Source organism: Tachypleus tridentatus, chromosome 13, assembly GCF_004210375.1.
Source record: "Tachypleus tridentatus isolate NWPU-2018 chromosome 13, ASM421037v1, whole genome shotgun sequence".
Lineage (NCBI taxonomy): Eukaryota > Metazoa > Arthropoda > Merostomata > Xiphosura > Limulidae > Tachypleus > Tachypleus tridentatus.
This window is the reverse complement of record NC_134837.1, coordinates 59,125,518-59,140,540: the sequence shown is the minus strand read 5'-3', so window position 1 is coordinate 59,140,540 and position 15,023 is coordinate 59,125,518. Positions and strand designations below refer to the sequence as shown.

Here is a 15,023-nt window from a genome sequence, read left to right as displayed (position 1 = left end):
AGTATGTTGCTAACAGTAAAACCAATAGAATTTGATCACAAGTGAAAAAAGGTATTTATCGTTATTCATATCTGTAGATAGGCCCTAAGCTATAATATTTGGTCCAAGAAGAGAATGTGCTGCAACTTTATTATGTAATGAAATGTGAACATGCAAATTTTGTGATATTGCCTCACAAACCTGTGCCCTATATTCTTGCTTAGTTTCCTTTATGCTTTTTCTTTATGCTAACCAAAGTAGACTTTAAGAGTTATTTTAATTGTTCAACATGACTGTTTTCTATGCATGAAATTTAATCCAACTATATGATATTAGGAATTTCTCCATAAATATTTGTCTCCTTGTACCAGTTCCTCTCACAATGAAAAAAAAACAACAACAAAAAAAACTTTACATTGTGGTTTAAACTTACTTGGAATATTCTATACAGTTTTATTTCTTTATTGAAGAAATTATATTGTGTTACTGGAAGTGGTTCAGAGGAGGGTTACTAGTTTAATTCCAGGAATAGAAGGGTTATCATATAGGGATACTTTATAAGATTTGGGGAGCAGCTTATAGATAGGATAAGGGCTTTTGATTTCTTTGTACTTTGTTCTGAAAAAGGTAGTCACAGCTAGGCTCCAGATAAAATAGTTGTACTTTTCTAATTGTGTAATTATCTTTTGGAGTGACTGACTGTTAGTAGTAATTGAGACTGGCATCTTACAAAAGGGGAATACATTATTTCTGAAGAAATAAATGACAGATGTAAAGTTCTACTGTTTTTTCAAAGGTGGGTGAGCACAAAACTAGAAGGACTAAATTATGTAATTTTTCATATTATCAAGTTTTAATCTATTACAAAGTATGAAAATATTTTCTGGAATACCACTCCTTATCTGTGCTGTATGTTGAAATTTATTATGCCAGTCAGTAATGTATTGTTAATACTAGTGTTCAGTAAAATTTACAGAACTGATTTTTAACTGTTTTAGTTTTTGTTCAATCTCCTCGAGGTTTTCTTCAAGTATTTGTATTTTTTAATATAGTGCAATAGGTTTACTGGAATCAATTGATAAATATAGTATCTAAAGCAACCTTTAGATTTTAAGTTCAACCTTTTTAAATTATGTTTTTCTTATATGTAACTAAATTTAGGTTTTTGGTGTGTCAAGTTGAAACAGATGTTGGATATTTAGATCATTTTAACTTAAACATCTGCAGTTAATGAAATATTGTGCATTGTAATATGTTGTAGGGATTTCACATTAATTTTGTGAACAAAACTGTAATTTGCTATTAAGAAGTTATATATTTTGTTTTTTGCATCTGTTTGTGAAAAATCTCAATTTATATAAATTTTATAGGTAATTCTTTTATTGGAACTTTCCATGAGAGAAATCTTAATGTATTTGTTGTAAGATTTAATCTTTGCTTGTATTTGTGTATACATTATTATTATTTACACTAGAGCAATGAATTCATAATTCACATTACATTGGTTTTGGATTTCATTAATTTACACTATTGTTAGAATACAGCTTTTTGATGCAGTGATTACCACAATTATTTACTGTTGAACATATAAAAATAAATGTTTTGTAATTATAAAAAAAATGTGATATGTGTTGTGTATGTATTTTCTTGTATTTTTAGACGATCAAGCTTAGATCACTGAAAGGTCAGACTGTTACACTTGAAGGTATGTACCATTGCAAAACACCTTTATTCTAATCAAATTTAAATTTGCCATTTTAGATCATTGTTTTTAGAATTTAATAACAGTTAGTTTATCTTATGTTTGATACTTCTTGCTTAATTTTATTGTTGAGAATATTGTCAGCTTAGCATTATATGAAATTTTCTTGTAAAACTGGTTTCTCAGAACACTAAATATCTTCTAAGATATTTCAAGTGATAATTCTTTCAGGAACTGAAACAATTAAAGAAAACTTAGCAATTTATTTGTTTTAGTGAAATGAAGGATAAGAGATTTGTTTAATTTTTTGATAACCAACATTCAGTAATAACTCTTATTTTATTAGTTTTCTTCCAAGGGTTCAGTTTAATATGTGTACTTTTATTTCTTCTGTTTTTTTTTTTTCATTATGTGAATATTAAGCTAAAACAGACTTGTTACAAATATTATTTTCCTGTAGATCTTCTTCATAAACCAGTAGCAAGGGTCCAGAAAAATGCTTTAGTATTACATGTAAGTATGTTCTCAATGTTAGTATACTTGATTGATTGTGTTGTTTACAATTTTTTGTTTCTGGTTTAAAGTAGTTTGTTTTTCAAAGTGAAAATTTTAAACTGGAACTTAACCAGGAGTGAAAATTATTTTCTTGTTGGTAGTTAGTTGTGATGACTCTTTAGAAAAATTTATAGTATTAAAATAATTAGAATAAATGTCACAGCAACATTTTACTTATTAAGTTTCAATTCTGTCATTTCAAGGTTTTTTGGGAAACTTTTGGTATGAAAAAACTTTATTATGGATTTTTGTAATTTTTGTATCCAATTTTTAAATGAATTTCAGAGTACATTGAAAATAGTTTGGGATTTTCATTCTTTTTAATAAGTATAATTTAGTTTAATGGAGAAATGTTAAAATTACTGAAAGTTTATAGTGTGTACTGTGTAGCATTAAGTAAAATATTTCATTATATATATATATTAATTTTTTTTGTAAAAGCACACCTATATAATTTGATTGATATGTCATTAGGATCTCTTACACTATACACTTGAATCCCACCCTGACTACAAGACATTGAAAACTGCCTTGAAAATGACACAGCGGTTCCTGAATGAGTTAAACCTTTCTACTCGAGAAAGCATGTTTCCAGTAAGTTATGATTATATTTCCTTGTATGTTATCGTGGAAGGGGAAACTTTGCACTTTAATTAAAAAAATAATTTAAGTCTTACAGGTTTTAATTAGTATTTCATTAGTTATGTTTTGTGTTTTTGTATATTCACTAAAATGGGCTTGGCAATGTGCTTAGACTAAGAATATAAGGGTTCATCCCATTACTATTAAAGTACTGACTGCACTTTTGGTCCATGAAGGCACTAGAGAAGAAGTCCAAAAGTTGACACTAGACTTTTTTCCTTCTCACTAGTCTATTAGTTCAAAACTTGTTGACACTAGACTTTCTTAATTATCTTCCTTCCCACTAGTCTATTAGTTCAAAACTTGGGATAGCTGTGCAATTATGTAACTTTGCACCATTTTATGAAACAAACATTTAAATAATGTTCTTGTAAATCCTCAGGTCAATGCAAGTTTAATTTTGCTTTAACAGTAAACTAACTGGAGTAGTAGTTTAATTATTGAAAATAAAAACAAAATGGAAAAATTGTATGAAAGATTATTTTGTAATGTTCTTATTAGTCTTCTCATATTTTCTAATTTTTAATAGTACTTGCTTGTATAGAATGAATTCTTGCTTTATTTAATTCATATCCTCATTTCATATATATTTTTTCATAACCTATTTACTGTCATATACCAAAGTATTTAGAATAACAATGGTGGTGAGTTTTACTAAGCATTCACCATAAGGACAAATATTTCTGAAAATAGTTGTAGTAGGTTAAATTTTACTTGCCACTAAACTGTTTATTTTTTCACAAGATTATACCAGGTGAGAATTTTGCTTTTTTTACCCCTAGGCTCAAGACAGAGCTCAAAGGCACCTGGTGAAAAATAGTTTTGTTATAGAACTTTCAGAAGGACATAGAAAACTGAGACATTTATTTCTTTTTAATGATGTTATTGTTTGTGCCAAATATAAACCATCTACAAGGTATAGTAATTTAAACATTAAAAATAATGAAAAAGTTAAAATATTACTTTAATATTATTTTTAAACACTAAAAATAATGAAAAATTAAGATATCACTTAGTTTTTGTTCAATACCTTTAAAAATAATATGATGTTTAATGTCAATAAAAGAAATAAAACAAAAATATAGTTGAAAAGTAAACATTTAGGAAGTTGTATTAACAAAGTCTAAGAACTCTATTATTATCTAATAAGCCTGTTTATTGAGAGAATGTTTTTAACAATTGTATATTTTTCATGTTTTTGGCAGTTTTACCACCACATATTTTGCAGTATGTAAATTTGTATTGGTTCCCATATAAATATCACAAAACATGGTATTAAATAAAAACTTAATTTGTTTTTTCTTAAAACATTCATTTTCTTTCATTTTGTAGAACAAGTGTATTTAAGATAGTAACTTTGTGAACTGTTCAAGAGTATGACTGATCACAGTGAACAGCATTATTTAAACGAAGTGGATCAATGGATTAATATTAGAACTAACTTTATATTCTGATTCTTATGATTTTCATCTCAGCATAAAACTTATTGGTTTTATTTTTCTATAAAACTATATTTTTTATTGCAAGAAGTGCCTCTTAATGACTAACAAAAATAAATAAAAATGAAAAAGTTCTAGCAGAGTAGAATATTGATGATAGCATTTTTCCTTTTTTATCTAAAATAAGTTATTAAGGTAAAAAGAGAAGAATAAATAAAACATAAAACTTAAATGTTTTTCCAGACAAAAATTTACATTTGAAGTTAAGTGGTACATTCCTCTAGCAGAAGTGTTGTTGTCAGACCCAGATGGTAAGAAAGCTATTAAAAATTGTATTTTCATGAATTTTACATGGGCTTGAAATGAACTGAAGTTTCAAGAATTATTCTTTTGTTTTTATTCTTTTGTATTTTTTTAACATTCAATCAAGTTATATTTTTATATAGAAGGAAATGCCAATATAGTGTCATATTTATTGTCAGAGGATTACAAGATAATTTAAGACAGCTGTTCTGAAATATGGAGAGACTGTAATTGTGAATTTTAACAATAAAAATATTAAGAATGGTTTCTCTTATGTATATCTATTTATTATATCTTGACCCATCCATTTATCTTTTTGTTTATCAAAGATTGAAAGTTTGCATGGGTAACAAAAACATATATCAATATAAAATTATGAAAGGTATACATTTATCATACTTATATTAAAGAGGTATAGTATGTTTGAAGATGCTTCAGTTTATATTTATTAGCAACTAAAAACTTTCAAGCTTCTCTGTTGTTCAGATTTTTACCTCTTGTCGTGCTCCTCATAAGTCAAAACTTTTTTTTAGAAAATCGTACACTAACCCTAGATGTATCTATCAGGAATGGTACTGTTATATTTGTTTCATATCATTATTGTATATAATAATATAATGTTTATTAACTGTACCTATGCTTGAGTTACTGTACTTGTACACTGACCCTAGATGTGTCTTATCAGGAATGGTACTGTTTGATTTGTTTTATACTGTTATTCTATATAAGCTAGGAAAGAAATTGATTTTTGTTGTTATTTGTGACTTTAATTTCTAATGTTATATTCTTATCTCATCTGTGGAAGATGCCATTCTTTGATGTTTAATTTGTAGCATGTTCTTTTTTTTTTTTAATCCTATACTTCAAAGATACTGAAGATGTGAGAGAAAATTCTCCTGTTGATGTCCTAACCTTAAAGTCCCGAGCTTCCACAGTTCGAGACCAGATTTTAAAGGAAGAGAGAAACACACAAGGAAAAGAGGTGTGTATGTGTGTACTTGTTACAGATGTACAATTATTGTAGTTATAATTGATATTAAATTGACAAAAAAACATATTATCCTAGAAATCAGTTCTGATTAGGTTACATTGTGATTTTTGTCACAGTATTAAGTAGACAGAAGAACAGAGGATCTGATATGTAATGCTTTTGTAGTGCAAAAAACATTTCCTTAAGAAGGGATGATGTGAAAAATAAAATATTCTTCAAACAAACAAGTGTACATATTTTCTGAGATAATATAGTAATGCAATCTCCATTCAGAAAGCAAACAGTGTATGAGAATCAGATACTGTTTTGTAGCTGTTGGGCTTTATGATCTTTCTCTTGATTAGGGCACAAGTTGAAAAAATATTAAACTGACACAAGAAGATTGAGATTTCTATTGTCTTTGAGGTACTTTAAATTTGTGTACAAACAGTTTTTAGAATATTTTACTTGTAATAGTATGGTAGAGGTTATTTTGTTGAATCAAAAGCTTGTAGATATTGCATAATAACATATTTACTGCAATAACTGAATTGGAAATGAATGAATTTATTACATGTATATGGATATAAATAAATAACTGGATTTTCCCAGTTACTTTTTGTATATATAAACTTTCAGAATACTTATTTTCTGAATAAATTTAATTTGGAATGTAATGTGATATTTTTCTTTGAAATCACTAATATGTTTTTTGAAGTTTCAGATCACATAAAAATTATGATTGTATATGGTAAATTACAAAACTGGATCTCCAAATTAGAAGAAAAGTTGAAAGTTTTTTTGTTCAGAGATTAGTAACTGTCATTTTCTTGCACAGAAACTGAAAGGTGCTTGCAGAAGTCTGGACAAACAGAGAAAGAAACTTTCAGAACTGGTAAGAAATTGTGAAAGAAGTGAAGAGAATTGTGTAAATTATATGGTTGTTGTTATCCATTGCATTTTGCATAAGGTTACTTATATTTAGGCATTTCAAGTGGGTGATTTGACAAATATTATCTTTTTGAAAAAATTTTGTGTTTTATATCTAATCCTTATAATGGGTTGTTTGGACATAGTAAAAGTAGGAAATAAACACAGTAAAATAATGAGAAGTAAATGCAGTTGTTGAAAGAAATATTTCCAAAAAAAGAAAGTTTAACACTAAGAAATATACTTTCTATGTACTTTTGGTACATGTGTCAGTCTGTTTTTTTATTTTGGTAGTGTTGCTAAACACAATTGGATTATTTAGATGATTAAACTTACAGTACAAATTAGGATGCTTTGTAAGCACTTTATGGAAGGTACAGATTTTGTGTTTTCTGTTTTGGATTTATAGCTGTAATACAAAAATCTAACTGGGTTATCTAATTATGGAACAGTAGGAAAAGTTATAAGTGTTTGCCATGACTACTGATCATTTATTCTTTCTAAACACTAATAGGAATGGAATCTATGTGTGTTCTCATTGTGGTTTATTACCATAGATTTATTAGTATGAATTTAAATATTAAGATACTAATTTTTAATTTTATGAAATATATATTTCTTAAATAATGAAAGGTGTTATGCACTGGTGAATGACCGACTGATGATTTTCTCATTAACATTAGATGTGAAAAATGATGCTAAAGGCTTGAATTAGTTTTTGCTTCAGTGCTAAAGCACAGTAAGACACCTAAGTGTAAAAAATATTCATAAAAACATAATGTAATTATCCATTAGGTTTTTTATGCTAATATTTATCTTTGGTTCACTAACCTATCATTTCTTGTAAGATTTAATGATAAGTGATTTGTTGTATGTTTAAGAAAATGCTAACTTCATGTTATAGTTTATTTTTTGTTCTTTGAATCTTAAAGTATATAATTATTTTAGACTATATATTTCAAACTGCTTCAAATTCCAATCAATTTCATGTTATATACAATAAATAAACTAAGTACTCCAAAAATTATTTAATCTCAAAGTCCAAGTTCAAGGGAGCTCTAAATCAATCTATCCAATAACATATGTTGATCAAAGTGTAAATTGAACTGGACCTCTCCTGAACTTAAACTTTGAGATTAAACAGTTTCTGGAGTCCATGTGTATTTATTATACCTGGTATTGTGTAATTATATAATGTGAAGAATTGAATTGTGGCCATAGATACTTTTTGTTACCCTATCCAGTGTATAGGATTTTCTCATAGTAACTGTAAAGCTCATTCATCTCAGCAATATAGTTGATGATATGTACAAGTAACAACTGGTATTTTAATTCTGTTTTTATTCTAATTTTCAGGAAGCTCAACTAGTTCTGGCTTCTCCAAACTTGTTATTTCGTGTAGGACATAGGAATAACAAGACTTATACCTTCTTTCTTTCATCAGAATTTGACAGATCTCAATGGATAGAAGCTATTAGTATACTGCAAGCTTCAGGTATGGGTTGTGAAAATTGTGAAAACAATATTTAGTTTTGATGTTAAAAGTTTGTAGATAGTAATAACATTTTTAAAGACCAGTGCTTGCTTCTGTGATTATTAACATGTCGAAATAAATCTTAAAATCAACAGGTAAACTGATAAAGTTGATAAGTTGATCAAACAAGTTAGTTTGTAGTTAAAAAGAAACCAAGCAACCTAAAGAAGATAAACCAATGTTTTGTCAACATATAGTATGTCCTCCCATAACAAGTCACTTCATTATTGTTATAAATTGTTGTTTGCCAACTTAATATTATATTAGCATAGTGTGCATTCTTATTCAAGTATATATTGCACTTCCACTTGGCAAACATCAGAATATTTCCATTTACAAACAAAACATTGGAAAAAGTTCTGTGTGTAAGTACCATTTATCTTATCAGACCCTTTAGTGATTTTTGCACTTTCAATGTTATTTATTGTTTTATATTTCAGATTGATTGTCTTAGCTTTGCAAGTGTGTTACTTTTAAGCACTTTGTAGACTACATATTTTTAAGTTTTTGCTAGTTCATTAGTTCATACACTTTTTTGACTTTACAACTGTTCTGTTCTTTTTACAAGCTCTTTATTAGGGTTTCTGATTTCCTCTACTTGTACTCCACTCCTCCTTGATATTGTACCATGCCTGGTTGTCTTACTCAGTTTGTGTCTTTTATACAACAATTATCTAATGCGTGAAGCTAACTCAACCATAAATTTACTGCCTTCCTTCTTTGTCTCCCTATACACAGAAGTTTAAAGTCGCTTTCTTGATCTGTCCGAGCTAAGTGCTTATCTACAGTGACCTAGCTTCACTATGGAGCCATACCTCTCACTTTGGTGGTATTTTATGTCCCAGTGTCACATTCTTATCTTCAATTCCTCTTGGTGAGTTTTTCTTGCTGTTCTGGGTGCTCACAGACTAACTTTCTTAAGCTCTGTATGTGTTTTGTGGAGTGGTATGCTATTGCATGTCATGGAGCAATAGACCTTGCCCCTTTCTCTGTCATGATCACTCCTCTGTTCACTATGATTGGTCATTTTTCATCCCAATATCACCATACTCTGTGTGTGTCTTTTGCCTGGTCCTATGCTTCAGCTCAGGGACTCACCCCTCGTGTTGCATGTTTCATATCCCACACCTTTTGCCCTTCCTCTTTGTCTGTGTACCAGAGGCATAAGTCTTGCTTCAGTCTTTAATCTTTTCTTCCCAGGGCTTACATCCCTCCTGTACTTCTGTTCCTCACCTAATCCAGATTTTCATCTGGTTGTTCATTCAGGGTTTGTCTATTTTGACTGTTGCCCTTTATAGAGCTGCTTGTTGAACTCCCTTGTTATGTTGCATCTCATACACACAATATGCACTGGATGTTTTTGCCTGGGTTGTCATTGGCCATCTTGATATCAATTCAGGTTGCTTTCTGTGGATGTTTTTGTCTGGAAGGACCACATCTGTTGATTTTATCTGTTGTTATTATACTGCATATTGTATACACAATATGGCACAAAATATATTATTGAGGGCACTTTCATTGGAAGTTTTCTGCCCTTGTAGGCTGCACTTGACATAATATTTTGTATACCAATGGGCTTACTTATACAAGGCACTACCATGTTGTTTTTGTTGTTGTACCACACTTGGCATAATAAATCTTATCCCAAGCTACTTACCTTGAGTGTTTTCTGCCTGGCAGGCCACACTTGGTTTATTCATATACAGTCCTTCATCCCTAGCCACATATTCTGTTTGTTTCCATCCTATGTGTCATATCTTTTTCACTAGGTGAAGAACAGACCTGTTTCAGAAGTAGTGCTATATACCACAGGTGTGCCTTGTATTTTAATTGTGCCACATCTACTTTCTTTATAGTGGTTATTCTTTGCTTGGTTATTTGTTTTTGCATTTTCACTGGCCTCTCCTATTTTCCAATGCTATGAGCAAGCAGAGATAGTACTGTTTCAGAAGTTAACATTTTCTGACACTGAAAATGTATAACTGATAGTTACTCACCTCCTCTGCTCACCCACTTCCCATTCTTTTTCCCCATTCATTTGCTGGTGTTTTTGTGTTTGTATGCCAATTCTCGAAAGTAAGAATTGTACCTGTGCTAGTATAAAAGGCACAATGGAATTGGTAGAGGGTAGTCACATGATCAAGACATGTTGCTGCAATGATAGGGTGGTATAGAAGACTGGTACACTTTTAAAAAGTTTACCAATGCCTAAACCATAAATAAAAGTTGAGATAGGTATGGGTGAGGGTGGTAAGTACTTTTTGAAAATACATATTCTGTGTTAGAAAATGTTAACAATCATTAGAATGAAATAACTCAATGGATGTGTAGCTGCTCAAAAACCACTGCTTAGGAGAGAGAACTAAAAATATTAAAATGGACACAAACAGTAAAGTGAGTGGAACTAGAGGAAGATGTTTTTTATAGATGAATTCAAATTGTTTGTAAACACTCAGCAATAGATTGTTCAATGGCAAGAGAAGAACTGTATATGGTTAATTTATATCTAAAGTAAAACATACTGGGGAATTAATACAAATGTGGGTTGAATTTCATCAATTATGTTGAAGATTATGCAAAACTGATGGTACCAAGACATTAGTTTTAAATGCAACATAACAAAATTAAACTATTTAAAAATTTCTCTTTTTGTATATTTTGTGCAGTTTCAACAGGGACACCCTCATTGAGTATATATGAACTCCAGACATGGATCACATCTTGTAGGAAGGTAGGTTTTACTTTTGTCATCTGATAACTATAATTATAATTTGTTGTTTGTTTTTCTTTTGGTGGAAGCAGTTGAAGCTATTTGGTCTGCTCAATAATGAGGTTTTGTTGTTTTGTATTCCAAGCATCCTAAAAATGTAAATTTTGTACCAAGTTAAGCCTTTCTGGACTGGAGGGGTGCTATTCATATACCCTGATTTTTGTTTTCCTTTTCTCAAAACAGAAATATTTAACTAAATAATATGAAATCCTTTAGAACAGACTTAGTTAATAGTATGTTGTTTTTGCTTTAGGTTGAGAAAATTATCAAAATTGTGAGATACTTTATAAAAAACAAAAATACTTCCTGTAATCTTATAATTTCAATTTTTTGATGTTTGATCACGAAGTTCTATTTCATATAATTATTTCTGCTTTCAAATACATTTGTATGATTAGATTTTGCTTTTGAATAAATTTTTAGGTTGTGAAATTTGTAAAATTCTGTTGTGAGACATATTTGAAATATATATTTCCTATCATCTGAATTTTAATTTTTTATCAGAAGTTCTATTATATCCAGTCAGTTACAACTTGGTTGATATTCATTAACATACTTTTCTCAGTATTTTATTTTGTCAGTTGTAGTAGTCACAACTTTCAACTGTAAGTCATAAGAATAATTAGTGAACTAAGATTTCATCATAACCTCCTTCAGATTAGGTACCAGTATTCTTGCTGACAGTATTCATGGGCAAGATCAGTTTTTATCTAATAAGTATAGATTATTTCCAGTAAATAATAATTAATTTTATATGTGTGGATTGTTTGAATATTATAAACAGTGTTATTCAATCTTCTTATAATGGATGTATCATGTATATATGTATATCTCTCTATCTAATAAATACAATGTGGCACTATCTTTGAATGACACCAGAAACAAAAATCCATAAAAAAAAAATTCAGACTTTGAGTATACAAGATTCAGACAATAACGAAATTAACTAGAATTTGTAAAAAAAACATTTCTGTGTCACAGAACACATATTTAAATAAAAGTACTCTCCTTACAATAAGTACATGACTTTCACTTGGACTGTATCTGAAGGTTTGGTTATATCTTTATTGATGTAATTTGTAAATATAGTACTAAAAATTTAAGTTTTTAAAAACTTTTTTTTCAATAAATGGTACCACTTTTAATATATAAAAACATTATATATATCAGCACAGTACGATCATTTTTTTCAATGAGTTATGAATACTATGATTAGTAAATGCTAACACAAACAACCACCCTATTGGTGGCATTTCTCCTAGTGAATAAGAATTTAGAGTTACTGGCCAGAATAATTTGCCATTTCCTACCATGCTTATTAAACCTAACTAAGTTTAAGTTATGAATTATCATAAAAGGGAATTTTTGAAACTTTCAACCAGGATTCCTTGGTTTAACCCTGTTGGAGTTCTGAGTAGCCATTACCTCAAGAAATCATGAATTATTGCTCAAACCATTTTATTTATTATACATTGACATAGTTAGTTTTCAGTCTGCTTTGTTCAATCAAGCAGTGACAGTTTCTTCAATAGCAGTTTTGGATGGGCAGAAAAAAATGTAAAAATTGATAAATGCTTTGTTTACACTATGAACTGTGCAGAAGTAAATGAAAGACAGAACATTTTCAAAGTATTCTCTCTGAATTATACTTAGTAAATGTTATGTAATCACAAAACATTTGTTCTAAAATTGATTTGAGTTAAAAATAATTGAAATAATTACTATAAAACAAAGATTAGTTCAATAAAGTTTATTTTCAAATATAGACAAAGAACATTTACATTACACAATAATCTACCATCATCAATAGTAGAAAATATACCCAAACAGTGGGTTTTTATATAATGGTTGGACTCATTGTAATTCATTAGGATGACATGAATACCGCATATATATATATGAAGTCAATATTTCCCTCCAAAATTTAGGATTATTAACAGTCAACTTGTCATCTCTATTTAACAAATGATTATTTAATTTACATTTACAACACAAAATTTCAATAGGTTCTCTGATATTAAACTCATTTATTGTATTGGGTTCATTTAAAGCAGTTGTTTTATGCCACTGTATCTGACTAATTTCTGCAATGTGCTCAACCAGTGGAGAAATTAGCATCATTTTATAATGTACATTACCTTTGTGATCATTAATGCTGCATTTCAAAATGTAAACATAATGTTATGTTTAGCCAATATATTTTTTATGTTCACATCTAATTTTATGTATATCTTTTTTATCTTTAGTGCTAGAAAGTATTGTTTTAATTTTATTAAGTGGTTTAATAATGGGAAAAAATTGTTTTCTAAATATGTTTGAAACTTTACTAGTTATACCATTTACATGTGTTAATATCACTATATAATACTTTTATCATAAACACTATTTAATTTAGTGCATTATTTAATTAAACTTGAATTATATTTTATGTGTATTAAACATTCAGTTATATCAACAGTATAATATTTATCATTAGCAATGACTTTTATATAATTGAATTCATTTTCTAAATTATTGGGATTGGAACAAATTTTAAATGCCTTGTTTATATGAGTGTGAAAAGCTGCTAACTTTTGAGAAAGTGAAGTGAGTGACAATTTTTGATGTGAAGGCATAAAACTAAGTAAGATTTTTGGTAAGCTGTTGTTGAAATAGTTCCATTATTATTTCTTTTTATAATACAATGGCATAAACAAGTTTAAATGAACCCAATACTGTAAGTGAATTTAAGATTAGGAAATTTGTTAAAATTCTGTGTTTTAATTGTAAATTAAATAATGTAAATAGAGATGAAAGGTTGGCTGGTGATAGTGCTGAATAGTGGAGAAAAATGTTGACTTCACATGTGCTGTATTCATGTCACCCTGGTAAATTAAAGTGAGTCTCATCCATTATTGTTTGAAAACCTGCTGTATATATTTTTTACTCCTTGTGAAGGTTTTAAAAGCAACTGAAACATATGGAGTCATTTTTAATGTTTTAAAAATTTTATTGTATAATGTAAATGCTGTTTTGCTTATATTTGTAAGTATATAATTACTATTTTTATTTAAGCTTTGAAATTTGATGTAGAGGTATGTACTTAATACCTGAACTGTGTTTACTGATCATTATAGGATTAAACCTAATATTCTGATTTCTTAAACTGAATTCATTAAACATATATTATTGCTATGCTTTTTTCATTGGCAGTATTTAGAGACCAACCTGGGATCATTCCTGTTGAGATCTGGTAAGTGTTACAATTTTACCAAGTAATAGTTTTACTATAGCCAACTGTTTAGCATAGATTTTTGTTTTGTTTTTATCTTGAAAACTCATGAGTAGCCATGCTTCAGTGAAGATGCACATGTTTAATGCGAAAAATTGAATTTTGTGACAGTCAAGTTTTTGCATTAGAATACATATGGAAATTTATCTGATAATGATTCTGATAAAGACTGTTTGTATTTGTAAGAATATTATTGTAATACCTCTTACTGTATAAAATGTTATCAGTTTTATAACATATTCCTGTCTGGAATTATAACACTAAAAATTGGTCTCAGTACAAGTAGCATACTGTGCAGCTTTGTGATTAACAACAAATAAACATAGTATATTTAAATGTGATTCTGCATAGAAATCACTATCTTCATGTTTTTCTTTCCTAGACAAAGATGAAGACCTTCTTATTGGAGATCTACACGTTGTAACTCAACGACTTCATGGTTTAAGTCAACCAATAGGTATAGGTTTCATAAAAGTTTAGTTAAATTAGATGAATTATGAGAGCAACAATGGAAGTAAACCATGGTAATTATGATTAATATATGTATAGTTGATGACTGTCTTCATACTTGTACTTTTAACATGGTGACAAATGTTAATTTTCCTGCTCTTATTAGGTTAACTTTTAGTTGTGATGTAATATCAGTAGCTTGCTTGCATTAGCAGTTATTTATAACTTTATGATTTTCTTCAATAGATACTATTATTTTCATATAGACCCAATCCAGGATCAAATAGATTGGCTTGTTTTTAATACAGCTCTTTCATGTTATAAATAATGTAATAAAAAAAATTGATGTGAGCTCGGGTGATATTTGTTGCTTTTGTACAAAAATATGCCTGTTTTAACGTTGGTTGTTGAACTAGAAGAACTTGTTTGTTTTTTGTGTGCAAAATGCAACCTGCTTTGTCTTTGATTGATGAAGTAA

At 28.8% G+C, this 15,023-nt stretch overlaps 1 protein-coding gene across 1 annotated transcript in view; it reads left to right on the top strand.

The window, feature by feature from the left end:
• LOC143236287 (active breakpoint cluster region-related protein-like) overlaps positions 1-15,023 on the top strand; it is a 99,887-nt gene that overhangs the window by 67,981 nt on the left and 16,883 nt on the right. Inside the window, exons 6-16 of the mRNA XM_076474558.1 lie at positions 1,639-1,684; positions 2,142-2,194; positions 2,711-2,830; positions 3,661-3,794; positions 4,561-4,628; positions 5,490-5,602; positions 6,429-6,485; positions 7,877-8,015; positions 10,721-10,785; positions 14,017-14,056; positions 14,478-14,552. Of these exons, the coding sequence (XP_076330673.1) occupies positions 1,639-1,684; positions 2,142-2,194; positions 2,711-2,830; positions 3,661-3,794; positions 4,561-4,628; positions 5,490-5,602; positions 6,429-6,485; positions 7,877-8,015; positions 10,721-10,785; positions 14,017-14,056; positions 14,478-14,552 (910 nt within the window). The remainder of the gene's footprint in view (positions 1-1,638; positions 1,685-2,141; positions 2,195-2,710; positions 2,831-3,660; positions 3,795-4,560; positions 4,629-5,489; positions 5,603-6,428; positions 6,486-7,876; positions 8,016-10,720; positions 10,786-14,016; positions 14,057-14,477; positions 14,553-15,023) is intronic.